This window comes from Microcebus murinus, chromosome 4 (assembly GCF_040939455.1).
Source record: "Microcebus murinus isolate Inina chromosome 4, M.murinus_Inina_mat1.0, whole genome shotgun sequence".
In the NCBI taxonomy this organism is placed as follows: domain Eukaryota; kingdom Metazoa; phylum Chordata; class Mammalia; order Primates; family Cheirogaleidae; genus Microcebus; species Microcebus murinus.
In genome coordinates, this window is record NC_134107.1 from 33,713,087 (window position 1) to 33,729,149 (window position 16,063).

Consider the following 16,063-nt stretch of genomic DNA (forward strand, 5'->3'; position numbering starts at 1 on the left):
CAGCTCTTTCTATCATTGAATGCTACTTTGTACACACTCTATTTTTAAATTTTGATGCTATTTCAGTACCTTTATTGAATAAGCAGCACAGAATAGTGGTTAAGAATATAGTAATTGGAGGGGGGGACTGCTTAGGTCTAAATTCTGCTACTGAGTAGCTGTGTGATTTTGGGAAAAGATTATCGCAGTACCAACCATATTGGGTATTGTGAGGATTAAAAGAGCTAATATGAAGAGTTTTAGACTGCCACAGGACTACAATAATCACTATGGAACTCTCTGTTAAATAAACTCAGGGTCCCCTGGTTCTATGTATTCACATGTTTTTGATTAGCTTTCGAAGCATACTGCTTTCAATTTCTAGTCTCTTTCCTTAGACTAAATTGTGATTTTCCTTACCAGTCTTTAAAAGTTTATATTATGACTGGTTGGGGCAAACTATTTAGCTTTATATTTTCTCCAAAATATTTTGATATAAAAACAAATACATGGTCAGACATCTTGTTTAAAGGGCAATGGAATAATTTATTTGCTCAATTGACAATAGGGCCAAAAGACTACTACTATATGATAGCTTTACATAAGTGTCTAGGGAAAAGAGTATGAAAAATGGGAAAAGTTTAGAAGGTTAAGACATTCTCTGTTTTGAGGAACATGTCTTAATTCTTGGTCATACTGTGTAACTTTATAATTATCACAAGTCTGTCCCTATATTTTGCTATTTCCATTTCAAAGTAGTCTCTTCACTGCTATGTTAAAAAGCATAAATTTAAACTATATCTCTTCCACTTACACAAGGGCTTAAGTATATTTGTAAAGTATCAAAAATAAAATGTTGCTTCATGTTCAGACATCTAGCTTACCTCATCATTCAGTCTTTATTTAATCAGTGCTACAGATAGGCTAACTTGAGGTCACCTGATAGTATCACTGTTGTTCCCTTAAACAGAGGCTAGAGGAATCTCTGTCACAGACATTCGCAATGGGGTAGGAATCTCTTCAAGTATTAATAATAAAGATTATCACGAACAAAATGGCTTTTGAAAAGTGTTTCCCTTTCCTTTTTGGGTTTTTTTGTGCATATGTCCCACTGGGATAAATTTTTTAAATGACATATATACATATATTTCATAACTGCTTTTCTTTGCTTTGTAATTATACAAAAGAAAACATGCTTTCATTGTTTCATACTTTTCTGGAATGGAACTTTTTGCTTAATCTTTTATATGTACTAATTTATCAAATATTTTACAATAATTTTCTCTTTAAAAATGCTGAATAATAACAATGTTGGCCAATAACTTTTTTCTCTAATGGAAAGTCAGTGTCATCGAAGGTAATTAATAATTCAAGACATATAAGGATATAGTGTGATAGAGGGGAATGAGTTTAAGTATTAACTCAGATATGAGCCTGAATACCAGCTTTGAATGTATAATAGACATGTGGCATTGTAGAATCATTTAACTTCAGTTTAATTGTCTTTGTAGTTAATATCACAGCTATCTTGTAGGGTTTTTGTGATGATTAGGGAAGCTATATAATCTAAAAGTAAAAATGGTGGAGTTTGAAGCCAGGGATATACACTTGGTCCTGCCATTTATTAACCGGGTGACCTTGTGAAAACAGAGGGAAATACTACCTATTTCATAAGGTTGTGGTAAAGATTCCAGGACATAATGCTTTTAAAGTACTTGGCACTTTATGGTAATAGGTATAATATGTACCTATTAACTAGTTGTAGTAGTAGCATACTTGTAGTAATAGTATGAATAGCAGTATTTTTATCAGTATGGAATAGGTCTGTTTTAGGTTTATTTAGTGTCAAAATAAAAAATCTCACTTATGTCTAACCAAACTATTATTAAAGTATTAACTTTACAATAACTTAACATCAACAATGAAAACAATACAAGTATGTGTACAATGTCTAAGATGATTCGAGAAAGGGGTTCCTTATGCTATTTATACAATTTTTAGCTTATAAGAATAATTTGGGTCCAGGCACAATCTGTAAAAAACCTTAAAAGGAAAACTAAGTTATCCTCTCATATCTATTATAAATAAATAAATTCTACTGGTCAAGGAGTCTAAATTTTACTGACTAAGGAGTCTTATTTATGCCAACCTTTTCCATCATAGTATTGAAATTTGCTATATATGCTGTACATAATTAGCATAACTATTATAATGAAGATTCAAATAGTTTCAACAATTAGATATTAGAAATAATTTTCCAAGTAAGAATCAATATTCATTTAATTAACATTTATTAAATATCTAGAAAAGGCCTGGGTGGAGTGTTTAAGAATTCTTAAAACACATTTAATACTATATTATTACCATAAAGCCACATAAAGAAAAGAATAAATATCTGGCCTCATCTTTATGGACACTACAATGTATTAGATGTATAAGATTATATGAAATCACATGCTTCAGGCAGACAGTAAGTACTTTAGTAAACAGTGCTAATAACAAAAAGAGAACTAGTGAATGTAAAATATACTAACATACAAATTGAATATTAATTAAAGAAACCAAAAACTGTTTGAGGAGATGGACTAAAATTGTGTCAAAAATTAAAACAAGAATACATTGATGTATTTGTAAAAGATAAAAACTATAAAATATTTAGAAGAAAACACAGGAAAAAGATCTTGGAGAGGGCAAAAACTGGCAAAATTGGGGAGGTAAGGGAGATAAACTACTAACCACTTAAAGAATTGATAAGTAAAACTTCATTAAGATTAAAAACTTTAGTTCTTCAAAAGATATTGATAAGAAAATTAAAAAGGCAAGTCATAGATTGGAAGAAAATTATTGTAAAATTGTACTTAAAATATCAAGGAATTTTTAAAATTGATAATGAGATTACCCAATAAAAAATGGACAAAAGACTAAGATGAAAGAAGAGGTGCAAATGGCCAAAAAGCACATGAAAAGATGGTTAACATCATTAATTATCATGGAAATGCAAATTAAAACCCCATGTCATAACATTTTACTACTAGTTAGGGGAAAGTAATTTTGGAAAGTTCATACCTGAATTAGATGTGTTGGCATTGTGATGATACAGGCTGAAAGAGAGGTTCGCAGAAGACCACGGAGAAGATAGAGGAACTTGGTAAGGCTGTGACTGTTGTCACAGTTTTCTGTACAGCAAATGTCATCTCCCCATAAAGGTGAGCCAAGATTCTGAATTCCTATTCTTAAAATATTTTTCTTTTTTTTCTAAAGGAAAAGGAGGGAAGTAAACATATAAAGTTTTATTAATCAATAGGATACCTCTTTTATCTGCCAGTTCTTATTTTTATTTATAAGATCAGGAATATAATATCAATAGATGTGTTAAAAAATTTTATGTACTATTAATAATAAGACAATATAAAGGAAATCTTTTAGATTACAAGGTTATGAAAATTTATAGAACTGATTTTTTCCCCCATTTTGGACAATCTGAAAAGTGCAACAAACCTCAAGCTTTATATTGTGTCTAAATTTTAACAGTGACTAGTCTATGAATTATGTTTGAGGGACTTAAAATAATATATAACAAATCACAGGTAATAATAGAGAAAATTTAAACTAGAATACCTGTAACCATTCTCAGTATTAGAAAATTCTGTAAATCTTTCAATAAACTATAAATTACTCAAGATTTCTTACTTAATTTGATCCTACCTACTGCCTAATCTTTTGTTTGAAAAGAGTTTAAAGATGTATAACTTTTTGGTTTTACATTTTACACTTGCCTCTAGTTTTCCTTCTTGGAGCTGTTGTTAACAATAATTCAAGTTCAACATTTTTCATAAAATTTAACAGGTAAATATTTAGATCTTGAGCCTACTGACATTAAAGTCATAATAACAGTGACTGATATTTCTTGGGGAAAAAACATTTAAAAACCTTTAAAGAGGGCCAGTCTCAGTAGCTCACACCTGTAATCCTAGCACTCTGGGAGGCCAAGGCGGATAGATTGCTTGAGCTCAGGAGTTCAAGACCAGCCTGAGCAAGACCGAGACCCCATCTCTACTAAAAATAGAAAGAAATTAGCTGGACAACCAAAAATATATATATAAAAAAATAGCCAGGCATGGTGGCACATTCCTGTAGTCCCAGCTACTCAGGAGGCTGAGGCAGTAGGATTGCTTGAGCCTAGGAGTTTGAAGTTGCTGTGAGCTAGGCTTATGCCATGGCACTCTAGCCTGGGCAACAGAGTGACACCCTGTCTCAAAAAAACAAAACAAAACAAAACAAACCCATTAAAGAAACTCTAGTATGACTGTCAAGAAGTGCTTAGCAGCAGACGTGTTTATAAAAAATTCTACTGTTTGGGCAATCCTAAACGAACAAATGTTTTGTAAATGCTTTCTGTAAGCATCCAGCAAAATTTCGGGCAAAAGAAAGAAGCATTAACAAAACTGAAATAAGCAAATAATTGAAAAATCTTACTACAATTTTGATTGACAATAAAAATAAGATTTTTATTTCTTAAAGCCATGTTATGGGATGTGTGTGACTTTAGATGTGATTTCTGATGAAACAAGATCCTCAAATGTATCATTCGATATTGCTATAAAATACCACTAATGAAATTTATTAACCAAGTAGTTATTGTGGAATACAATATATCTATTTCCCTGATGTTACCTTGGAAAGTTGAATTGGTGTATTACTTTTCCCACAAAATTTATTGATAAAGGAAAGAAAAAAAATGAATAAAACATTGAAACGTTAGAAGAGGAAAACCTAAGGGAACAGTAGTCAGTTGGATGATAGAGACTTACGGTCTGTACTACATAACTAAGTAGATGTATGATTCTGGGCAACACACACACATTACTTAGGCCTTAGTTTTCTCATCTCTAAAACTAAAAGGATATAAGAGAACACTGTTCTATGATTCCATACAATTCTTTGAATATTTGAAGGTATGAAGGGACATACTGGCCTGGATAAGACTGTAAGAATGAGATTACAGAAAAAGGAATTTAAGACTAAGCACATTAAAAAATAACTTCCTGACTCCAAGGACCTGAAACATGATGACACTAGTAAGGTAACTGGTCCAATGTTTTTTTTTTTTTTTTTCCTGATTGTGCTACGGTTATGATAGACAGCCACCTAACACGCCCTATGTTATGATCCTTGATGGTCCAAAAAAGTTGTTTTATTTCTAAATTACTGGATTGAAATGAAATATTGAGGTGTACCAGGATATATGTTAAATGTATAAATATAATTACTAGTGAATTAGTGTAAGATATTTGTGAAATACGATAGGTTATTCGTTTTTATTACTTAAAACCTCAGAATTTAAGTAAAATGGCAGGAATTTAAGGTTCATTTTGCCATCTCTAAAATTATCACGTGGTAATTAAGTTAGATTCCTAACAGAAAGAGTAACCTAGAAAAAGGGAGAGAGAAACTTTTGAAAAACCCCTAGGTATCTGAATGAAATGCAAAGGTAAAAGAGAATAGCATAATATTGTTTCCCCTGTCAACATTTCAGAAACAAAAGATCTATTTCCCAGTATTGTATCAAAAAATACCTGCTAAAAGTTTATAACACAAATGCTGTTAGACACAAAATCAGAAGAACTATACAAGTTTAGTGATGGTGACAAATACACTGATACATGTATACAGAAAGAATGAAAATATTAAGACAAAGAGGCCGGGCGCGGTGGCTCACGCCTGTAATCCTAGCACTCTGCGAGGCTGAGGCAGGCGGATTGCTCGAGGTCAGGAGTTCGAAACCAGCCCGAGGAAGAGCAAGACCCCTGTCTCTACTATAAATAGAAAGAATTTAATTGGCAAACTAATATATATAGAAAAAATTAGCCGGGCATGGTGGCGCATGCCTGTAGTCCCAGCTACTCGGGAGGCTGAGGCAGCAGGATTGCTTGAGCCCAGGAGTTTGAGGTTGCTGTGAGTTAGGCTGACGCTATGGCACTCACTCTAGCCTGGGCAACAAAGTGAGACTCTATCTCAAAAAAAAAAAGAAAAGAAAGAAAAGACAAAGAGTGGTGATATCTCAGTGAGGTAGGTACATAGCATATCAGAAAATAATTGAGCATAATACTTCAACATGAGAAATGCAGTTATATTTTTAAAAATATGGTAATTGCAAAAACAAAGGCTGAATTACAAATCTTCTGTGTTGCTTGGGACATAATTTCTTTGCTATGTCATATAAGAATGGGGCATACTCTGTGGCACAAGATTTAAAACACAAATGTTTATTGTCAGCTGTATAATAAATTTATTCCTGTGAGAACATCTAAAACATTTAATATGGTATGTTAAGTAAAATCAACAATCAAATTTCATTTTTATCATATATTTCTTAGATATTTGAAAATCACAGCTTAAAAACAAATGAAATTATGATAGAAATTGTAAATGTTTCCACTTCAATTATCTTTATAAATGAGCTACACTACTTTACTTACTACTAAGGTTAATTGTAAGGTAGTATATGATATTCTGTTCCTTAGAGTTTATTTTTATACATTGTCACCAATTAGTTCAGTTTATTTGAAGATACAGTGATAAAAAAGATGAAAATTTCCTTTTAAAAGTAGGATTTATTTCAGTGTCAGAACATTAGTTTAACTCAGGAATATTTTTTACAGTAGTGCCTGGTAGATACATTTTTATGGCTTCTTGAACCCATCTAAAATTTCTGAGTCTGATGTACAGACGAGGTAATTTAGCAAACAGTACAATATACTGTATAATTTAAACATATGGAATTTCATTAATTATATTTTAGTTCCAATAAAATTGGAAGTATATTTTTTATAATAACTTATTGGCATATTTTAATTTTAAAATTTAACATTCTTGGTATTCACCATAGAAATGTATACCTCAACCTTATTTGGTCTTTAGAAAAGTCAACAGTTACAGAATATTTGGTTCTGAGAGCCAAACCAGCCCATTTGTCTATTTTCACAGAAAATGAGTATTGCTTCTTGAAGATGGTGTTGTTTTCATACCCAAATAAACAACTAAGAAAAGAAACATTTCCTTCCATTTCAATACTTGCTTACATATTAAAGGATTCTTGAATACATCTGTGTGTGTGTGTGTGTGGGTGTGTGTATCCCTTTTGCTGTTGCCTTTGCTGTTTTGGATTCTATAAAATTTCTTACTCTCAGAAGATGTGTCATCATCCTGTAAGAGCAGCAGCTCTGCACACTGTACCACAGGAACTGTTATGACATGCCTGTTTCCATAGTTACCACAGTAAGTGGGGAGAGGTGTCTGTCAGGGACCAATTTACCTCTCTAGACAGGCCAAAAGGTACCAAAGGGAAGACGTGGTACCCATAAATCTTACATAGGACCAAAAATGGAACAATGAACAAAATAAAATTGTATTAAATACCAAAGGCCATCACAAAAAAAGTGATGTACAGCCATCCACAAATAAATGTCTGTGCTTTACCACTGCTGTCCCAGTTCCCAACCCTTCTGCCCCTACTCCTGCACAGCAGGAGGCAAGTGGTGGGAGACTAGGCCAAGCCCCACCTGTACCCCATAGCCCCATAGCCGCTCCCCATTGCTCCCATCCCCACTGGAGCCCTGCCGCCCGTCAGATAAATGGTAGCATCAGATCCTCACAGGAGCACAAAACTATGCATGAGAGGGATCCAGGTTGCAGCGCTCCCCATGAGAATCCAACGCCTGATGATCTGAGGTGGAGCAGAGGTTGTGCTCCATCTTTCGTGCCCCTCCCCCTCTGCCTTTATGGAAACCTGTCCCTGGTGTCAAAAAGGTTGAGGACTGCTGCTTTACCACACACAATTATTATCAACCTGCAATTAAACTGGCAATAAAAACAAATTTAAAAATTATTTATTTTTAGTATTAAATACAGTAATAAAGTTTATAAGAATATTTTAAAGTCTATGAATTAAGAGCATATGTAGCTGATAATGCCAAAAATAAGACTTTTGGCTTAATAAGACTTCTTTGGCTTCAGTAAGAATAATGGTGCTCTGAAAATACTTCCGTTAAAATAATACAAATGTGATACAAATCTTTTAGCAGCAAAAGCAACTAAAATCACCAAGGAAGAATTTTGAAAGGTATGATATTCAGAGATAAAATTTTCCTCATTTTGTTTAAGTTAAACTAACCAGAACATCTTTGTTATTGGGAATTTGGAGGACAATTTTAATTTTAAAATTAGAGCTACAGAGGAATAGTTGTTATAAAATATTTTATTATAGCAAATTAAAATGAATCTTTTATTCAATAAAACAATTCAAAGCATAATATAGTAAGAAATAAAATCTTAAGATAATTCTTACTCATAAGGTAATTTGAAATTAAAGCCTGAATGACAAAAACAGAAAGTTTAGATAGAAAAGTACCAGTTTTATAGATTTAAAAGTTAATTTTCAAAATGCAGCCACTTATTAATCCCAGAATCTACAAATACATATTTAAAAATAATTAATGTTGACAACACATGTGTACATCTTACGTGTCTTCACAGAGAACTTAGCTAAAACTCTAAATACAAACAAGGGCTTCCTGTGATCTGTGCTTGAAAACAGCTTTTTCATTGTTGATTATTCTAAGACCTTCTGGGTCCCCACCCCAGAGAATTTGACAACAACATTATATATGTGATTATAAAAAGCTTTGCAGGTACTCAATACCTGAGGATTGGATCCATCAAATCCTTCCTCATAAATGATGTTCTGGATAAACTGAAGCAGCTTTAGGTAGCCATGGGTCAAAGAACTGTTGGTAAGAAATGTTCAAATACATAATAAATAGGCATAATTTACAGGAAGTACAAAAATCTACACTAAAACATCAAGTAAATAATTAAAAGGTATACACTTATTAGATTACTTAAATATAAAATAAAACGTGCCAAAATAGTATTAAATAATCCTAAAATATAAAGCCAATACATACAGAGAGTAAGTTATAATGTTTTATATTAACTTGCTCAGTGTTCTTGACATCATGGGAAGAGAAAAATCTGTGGAGACTGAGATGACTTAATTATGTCAGGCTTAGTTACCTCCAAGAAAATTAATGATTTAATGAAGCAACCTAAAAGATGAAGCCACCATAGCTTTTCAGGAGTAATCATACATAATTAACACATAGTTAATGACCTGCTATGCCAAATACACCTGAATCAATGTCCCAATCACCTGAGCTCATTTTCCATCAAAGTTTCAATTTTCTTAGAACAAATTGCTAAAATAATAGTAATTTAACAACTTGCTCTTTTAAGACACAAGAAGATGAGTATAATGTCTATTAAATTTACTGTTTATCCACTTCCTTTGTTAAAAGATAATATGTGAATTTAAGAAGATAATCTATATTATTTCCCACATGAATACTAGCATTAATGTTACTATTTTAAAATATTTTACAAATACTATGAAATATCTCAAAGACAATTTAGTAAGAGTGAGGAAAATTTGCTTTAAATTAACTGGTTACAATTCTGCATAATGGACGATCTGTGTGTGATGGCTGAACATTAAATGCCATGATAATGAGGCTCTGGAGCACAGCTATTCCACAGACACTAAAGTGCCCAGTGCTGTAAAAGCTGTGGGTGACATTAAAAATACAAAAGTATTTGCTCTACTGTGATCTTAAGTAAAGCAATCACGTCAGCAGAAGAAATGCCCTAAAGAAATAATGAAATATAAATTAAAGTATGCAAGCAACAGCAAAGAATATAAAAAATTAGGAAATGTAGTGGGTTGCTTAGTGTGCAAAATTGATGGCAGGTGGTTCAGCAAAAACATACATACATCTCTGTAAACATGTTATTGAATAGCCACAATGAACCTAAAAGTATCTATTTTACAAAAAGAAAGAAGAAACCAAAACAAAAGAATGCTGCCCTGTACAAAGCAAAGATGGCTCCAGATAATAAAGAATTTGGTAATATGGTTATTTCTTATATAGTTATTTCTCCATTTTCAATGTAAATATAGATTACAGAGATACATTTTTCCACTTTAATAAGTGAGGAAATGTATCTATGAAGAATATGTGCAAGGGCAAATTTTTGACTATTTCATATCTTCACACACATTTGTCCTGGATAGCTCAACTTTCAGAAGATAGCACTGCTGCTGAAGGCAGTAGATTCAATTTCTATCTGGGTCAATTAGTTTGTGTAGGGGGTAAAATCTGCTCCAAGTTTCCAGATTATGAAATGAATTCCAGCACACCATTTAATGAATGTCACTATGGGTTGAAGGAGGCTGGGTCAAGAATATATCCAGTGTATTCTAATCTACTAATAATAATTCTACTTCAAATTATTATTTCACATAATCATAATAGGATGATGCCGTATTTGCATTTCTGTGCTTGTCTCCTTTCATTTAGAATAATATCCTTCAGTTTCATCCATGTCACAAATGACAGGATTTCCTTTTTTGAAGGCTAAATAATATTCCATTGTGTGTGTGTGTGTTGTGTGTGTATACCACATTTTCTTTATTCATTAATCTGTTGCTAAATACTTAGGTTGATTCCATATCTTGGTTATGGTGAATAATGCTGCAATAAACATGGGAGTGCAGATATGTCTATAACATACAGATTTCATTTATGAGCCACATAACAACATTTCAGTCAACAATGGACCACATATATAATGGAAGTCCTATAAGATTATAATGAATCTGAAATATTCCTATTGCCTAGTAATGTCATAGCCGTTGAAATATTGTAGTGCAACACATTACTCATTTGTTTGTGGTAATGCTGGTGTAACCAAACCTATTGCACTGCCAGTCATATAAAAGTATAACAATTAAATTATGTACAGTACATAATACTTGATGGTAAATTACTATATTATTGGGTCATGTACTTACTACACTACACTTTTAATCATTATTTTAGAGTATATTCCTTTACTCATTTAAAAAAAAATTAACTGTGTGGAGGAGAAGGGAAAACTTCCCCTTTGCCCCTGGAAGTTTCACTGAAAGGTCAACTCACAATAAGGCAGATTAATAAGAGAAAGAGATTACAAATTTATTTACCATGTGTACCAAAAGTATCACAGAGTGATTACTCAATGTCCCGATGGGGTCCAAAAGTTTATATACCCTCATTTTAGAGGGGCGGAGGAGATGAGGAATATAGGGAATTCTGTTGAGGGCCAATAAATGCTTACTAGGGAAGATGAATAGATACTTGGGAGAATAAAAGGATGGGGGAAACAAATTGATTTGTAAACAATTCTCTTTGGAAATTAAATTAACCTGAGAGGCAGTATTATTTTAAAAATGGGTTGGACCAGGTCTGGTTGCATTCTTGATCTTCTTTCCTACAACAGATACTGAGATAACAGGGAGGGAACAGAAAGACAATTGGTCTTCTTGATAGGTCTGTCTTGTCTTTATGGAGATAGAGGGAAAGCCCCTTCCAACACCTGTTGATCTCTGAGGGCCTGTAATTCAAAATACTCTTTATACCAAGGAGTCATATTTTGGGATGAAATTCCAAATTTCCCTGCCTGGAACCTTCCTAGAAGTTTCACGCATCCTGAGTAGGTGGCTGTGGTGGTGGGGGAAGGTCAGTCCAGAATGTTAAAATGTCATATTTTGGGGTAAAAATATTTCTAATTTCCTTCAACTGTAAAATGGCCTCAGGCAAGTCCTTCAGGAGGTATTCCAGAAGGTACTGTTATCAAAACTCCATGCATGTTATTGCCCCTGAGGACCTTCTAGGGGAAGACAGCGATATTGATGACCCTGGCCCTGTGTAGGCCTATGCTAATGTGTGTGTTTGTGTCTTAGTTTTTAAAAAGTAAAAAAAATTAAAAATAGGCAATAGTATATAGAATAAGGACATAAAGAAAGAATATTTTTGTATACCCAGCAATGTGTTTTAAACTAGGTGTTACTACAAAACAGTTAAGAGGTTAAAAAAATTTAAAAGTTTAAAAAGTTAAAGTTACAATAAGCTATGGTTAATTTATTATTGAAGGACTTTTTAAAAAATAAATTTAGTATAGCCTGAGTGTACAGTGTTTATAAAGTCTACAACAGTGTACCATAATGTCCCAGGACTTCACATTTACTCAGCACTCACTCACTGACTTATCCAGAGCAACTTCTAGTCCTGCAAGCTCCATTCATGGTAAATACTCTATACAGGTGTATTATTTTTTTATCTTTTATATAATATTCTTGCTGTTCTATGTTTAGATATACAAATATTTACCATTGTTACAACTGCCTACAGTATTCAGTGCAGTAACATGGTGTACAGGCTTGTAGCCTAGGAACAACAGGCTATATTGTATAGTTTAGGCATGTAGTAGGCTATGCCATCTAGCTTTGTGTAAGTACACTTGAGGGTGTTTGCACAATGATGGAATTGCCTAATAATGCATTTCTTAGAATATATTCCTGTTAAGCGGTGCATGACTGTATACCCTGAGTGAGACTTTTGGACATGGTAGTTCTAATTTTAATTTTTTGGGGAACCTCCATACTGTTTTCTACAATGGCTATACAAATTTATATTCCCACCAATAGTGTACATGGGTTCCCTTCACATTCTGGCCAATGCTTATCTTTTATCTTTTTGATAATAGCCAGTATCACAGGTGTAAGGTGATATCTAATTGTGGTTTTAATTTGCATTTCTCTGATAATTAAAGATGTTGAACATTTTTTCATATATTTGTTGGCCACTGGTATGTCTTCTTTTAAGTTATCTCTTCCCTCTATTGACTATTTTCTTTGCTATGCAGACCAGGGGATGCTCTTTGGTGTGAGAATAAAAGCGAAGACATGAAGCCAATACACCTTAATCTCTTTCCTTATTTAACATTGACATAAAACAATACAATCACTAAAAATGCTTAGAACTTTGTAAGTAATAAAATAAATTCCTCCAACTAATCAGATTTCTAGGAAAATAAACTCTGATACAAAATAAAATAGAAAAAATCCATATATTTAGGTATATTAATTGTGAATATTAATTTTTAAATACATGGGATTAAATCATTTAAAACTGAAATCATTTATGATATTGATATTAAAATGCTAAGTACTGTTAACCTCCATACATTTCTTTGCCAATAATGTTTATAATAATACAGATGTATAATTTTGTTGAAAATAAATAACTTCTATTGACACATGAGATTTTTGGTTTTGTTATTAAAATCCTCTAATTTTGAGGATGTTTACGTGTGTGTGTGTGTGTGTGTGTGTGTGTGTGTGTTCAGTAGTATAGTAACTGAGAAAACAGGAGTTGGCAAGAAGGAAACCCCTAAATATATGATCCTGGCTTCTTTATTAACGTTTCTAAACATTTAACAAAGGTTATCAAAGTATTTAAAACATGCTCCAAAATTAGCACATTTTGAATCATGTATATTATTTCTCCTAATTTTCAACAACTTTTATATTACAGGGATCTATTTTAAGATTCAACAATGTAGTCTTTAAAACTCTAATAGTATAAAGAATATAAAAATAATTACTAGAACTTTAATTATTTACCTTTAACATATCAAGCATCTAAAAGTTTCTTTAGTTAGAAAAGGAAAATTTTTCCATGTGCATTATTCATGCTTCTGCTTATATTTTTACCATGTTTTTTGGTAGGAATTTATTTCTTTATATTAATACACAAACATGGATAAAAGGGGATGACAGAAATATAAATCTATTTTCTGATGATCAATTTTAGTATTTTTTAAAAAGCTGATAGAAAAAATGAGACTCGTGCCTATCAATATTCTATTCCCTTCCCCTCCAATTTTCCCCAACAGGTCTAAAAGATGTTTCTATTAGAAAATTTTAATTTCTATCAACAAATGATAATGGCTTTGCTGTGAAAATTAGTTTTGTCATTTAATCTCATTTAAGAAAGGCAAGAAAATCTGCTGTAAGAAAAATAATCAGATGTAGTATATCTATAAAAGAAATAAGATAATAAATAATAGATAAAATTACCTTGCAGTTTATCAAACAAATGTGAAAAATCTTCAAAGGAATACTTACAACAATCTTTTAATATGATTAAAGAACAAATGTAACAACAATAAAACAATAAAACTTGGGTAACAGGAAATAAGATTTTATCTGTGAAAAGATAAATTACAAAAATAAAACAATGTATATATCAAATCAAAATACCTAGTTGATGAGTGAAAAGTTTACACATGGATAATAAGCTTGTGGGTTAATTTTTAACAAGACTACCGATTTTAATTATATCAACCGATAAAGTGTCTGGTACATAGTAAATAATCAATACATTTGATGAATACAATAACTTTTTGAGATAAGTATAGTCATTCTCCCCATTTTATGGCTGAGAAAATTAAGACCCATTAGAGGCTAAGTGATTTGCCCAAGGTTATACAACAATTAAGTGACAGAAGTGGCACTTAGAAGTCAAATTTTCTAAACATCAAATTATCTGCTCTTTTGACTATACTTAGATAAAGCCTCAGAGTGAGATCCAGATTCAATGAAAATTCTATGAGTTCACTAATGTGGCTCAGATGAGGTTTGAACATGGCTCCATTCAACATGGTCAAATGAAGTATTCAGGTGTATAGTTTTAGGAAGAGATTTCTCTTTCAATTGCATCTCTGAGGCTTTAACCAATAGGCCCCACTTAAATTAACTTGGTACATGATATATAAAGAAAATTCAGTATTGAAAAGTATAGCATTACAAATATACAGATACCAGTATTGCACAGTGGAACATATGCTGCAGACCAGGGATCTAGTTCTACCTGGGCCAACAACTGTAGCTAAGTGTGTAACATGAGGTAAATTCTTTAAATTTTTTCTGTTCTGGTCCTCCAAATTTTCTCATCTGTAAAGTCAAGGGTTGCATGAGATAATATCTGTTGTCCATTCTGACTTTAGAATTATTAATATATGATTCCAGAATGATTTTTCTCATTAAAATTCATTGCCAGGTTTTTAAAAATATGATCTTCTGGTACATTTAAATATTGATTTAACTACTTGATAGAAATACTTAGGAGGAGAAGCTGTTACCACTCCCAATTAGGATTAATTTAAATTGAAGAAGCATTTTTACATTATTATGCAAATCGGTGAGAAAGTATGACTTGTATTACCAAAATTGTATTTACACATATATGTCAGGTATTCCTCTATGACAAACAGTAAGATACACTTGGAAGGCCGTAGGCACAGTATCAAGTGTCTTAACGAAGCCTATGATCTGCATGTGACTATAGAGACTGTGAGGTCTATTCACAAGTAATTTTCAAGTTAAAAATTTCGTTACTATTATCCTGAAGACTGTCATTTACTGATTTTTCTTCTCTGATGCTTTTCACCTAAAAACATTGAGTTTTGATTCCCTGTTCAGCATGGATGTTCAACTAAGAATATGCAGAGTCTAAGATTGTATTAAGGGCACCAAGGAGAGCAATGACCAGCAGAGACCTCTGGGCCACAGTTGGGAAAATACTAAGAACATGAGGATGCAAGAATTACATGTATGGGATAGGTTATGATCCTTCATGAAAAATAATTTAGCTTGACATCACTTTGACTTCAATTATTGATGTAAACAAGTCATTAGATTATATCTTCTACTATCCTTCATTATTGCTATTATCTATCCAACCCTGGTCATTATTCAACTTTCTTACACCCTGTTCTTCCAGTTTTTGACCTCTTCTCCAATGATGTTGTCTCTATCTTACCTAATCACTCCCACGGTCATTCCTTAGACCTTGTTATTATCAATAACTGCTTCCCCCTCTATAATCTCAATATCATGGACCCCCATCTCTATCAACCACCACTATCTTTCTACCTAGTACCTGCATGCAATCATTTGATCCTGCTGAGATCTCTACATCATTTTTTTTTTTACCACCTTTTCATTCACCCCCTTTGATAAATTCTTTCAACTAATTAGCCATATTGACTTAACCATATTGATCCATGGTCAATCCTCATCCTTACTTCCTTTCCCTTGCTTTGTTATTAAATCCAACTCTCTGTTAACTCTACATCTGTCTCA

At 32.5% G+C, this 16,063-nt stretch overlaps 1 protein-coding gene across 4 annotated transcripts in view; it reads right to left on the bottom strand.

Annotated features, from left to right (window-relative positions):
* Positions 1–16,063, bottom strand: part of ELP4 (elongator acetyltransferase complex subunit 4) — a 211,983-nt gene that overhangs the window by 127,036 nt on the left and 68,884 nt on the right. For all 4 annotated transcript variants that reach the window (XM_020286532.2, XM_076002057.1, XM_076002059.1 and 1 more), the window contains exons 6-7: positions 8,681–8,765; positions 3,046–3,234 (exon numbers count right to left, since the gene is read on the bottom strand). In XM_020286532.2, the coding sequence (XP_020142121.1) occupies positions 3,046–3,234; positions 8,681–8,765 (274 nt within the window). The remainder of the gene's footprint in view (positions 1–3,045; positions 3,235–8,680; positions 8,766–16,063) is intronic.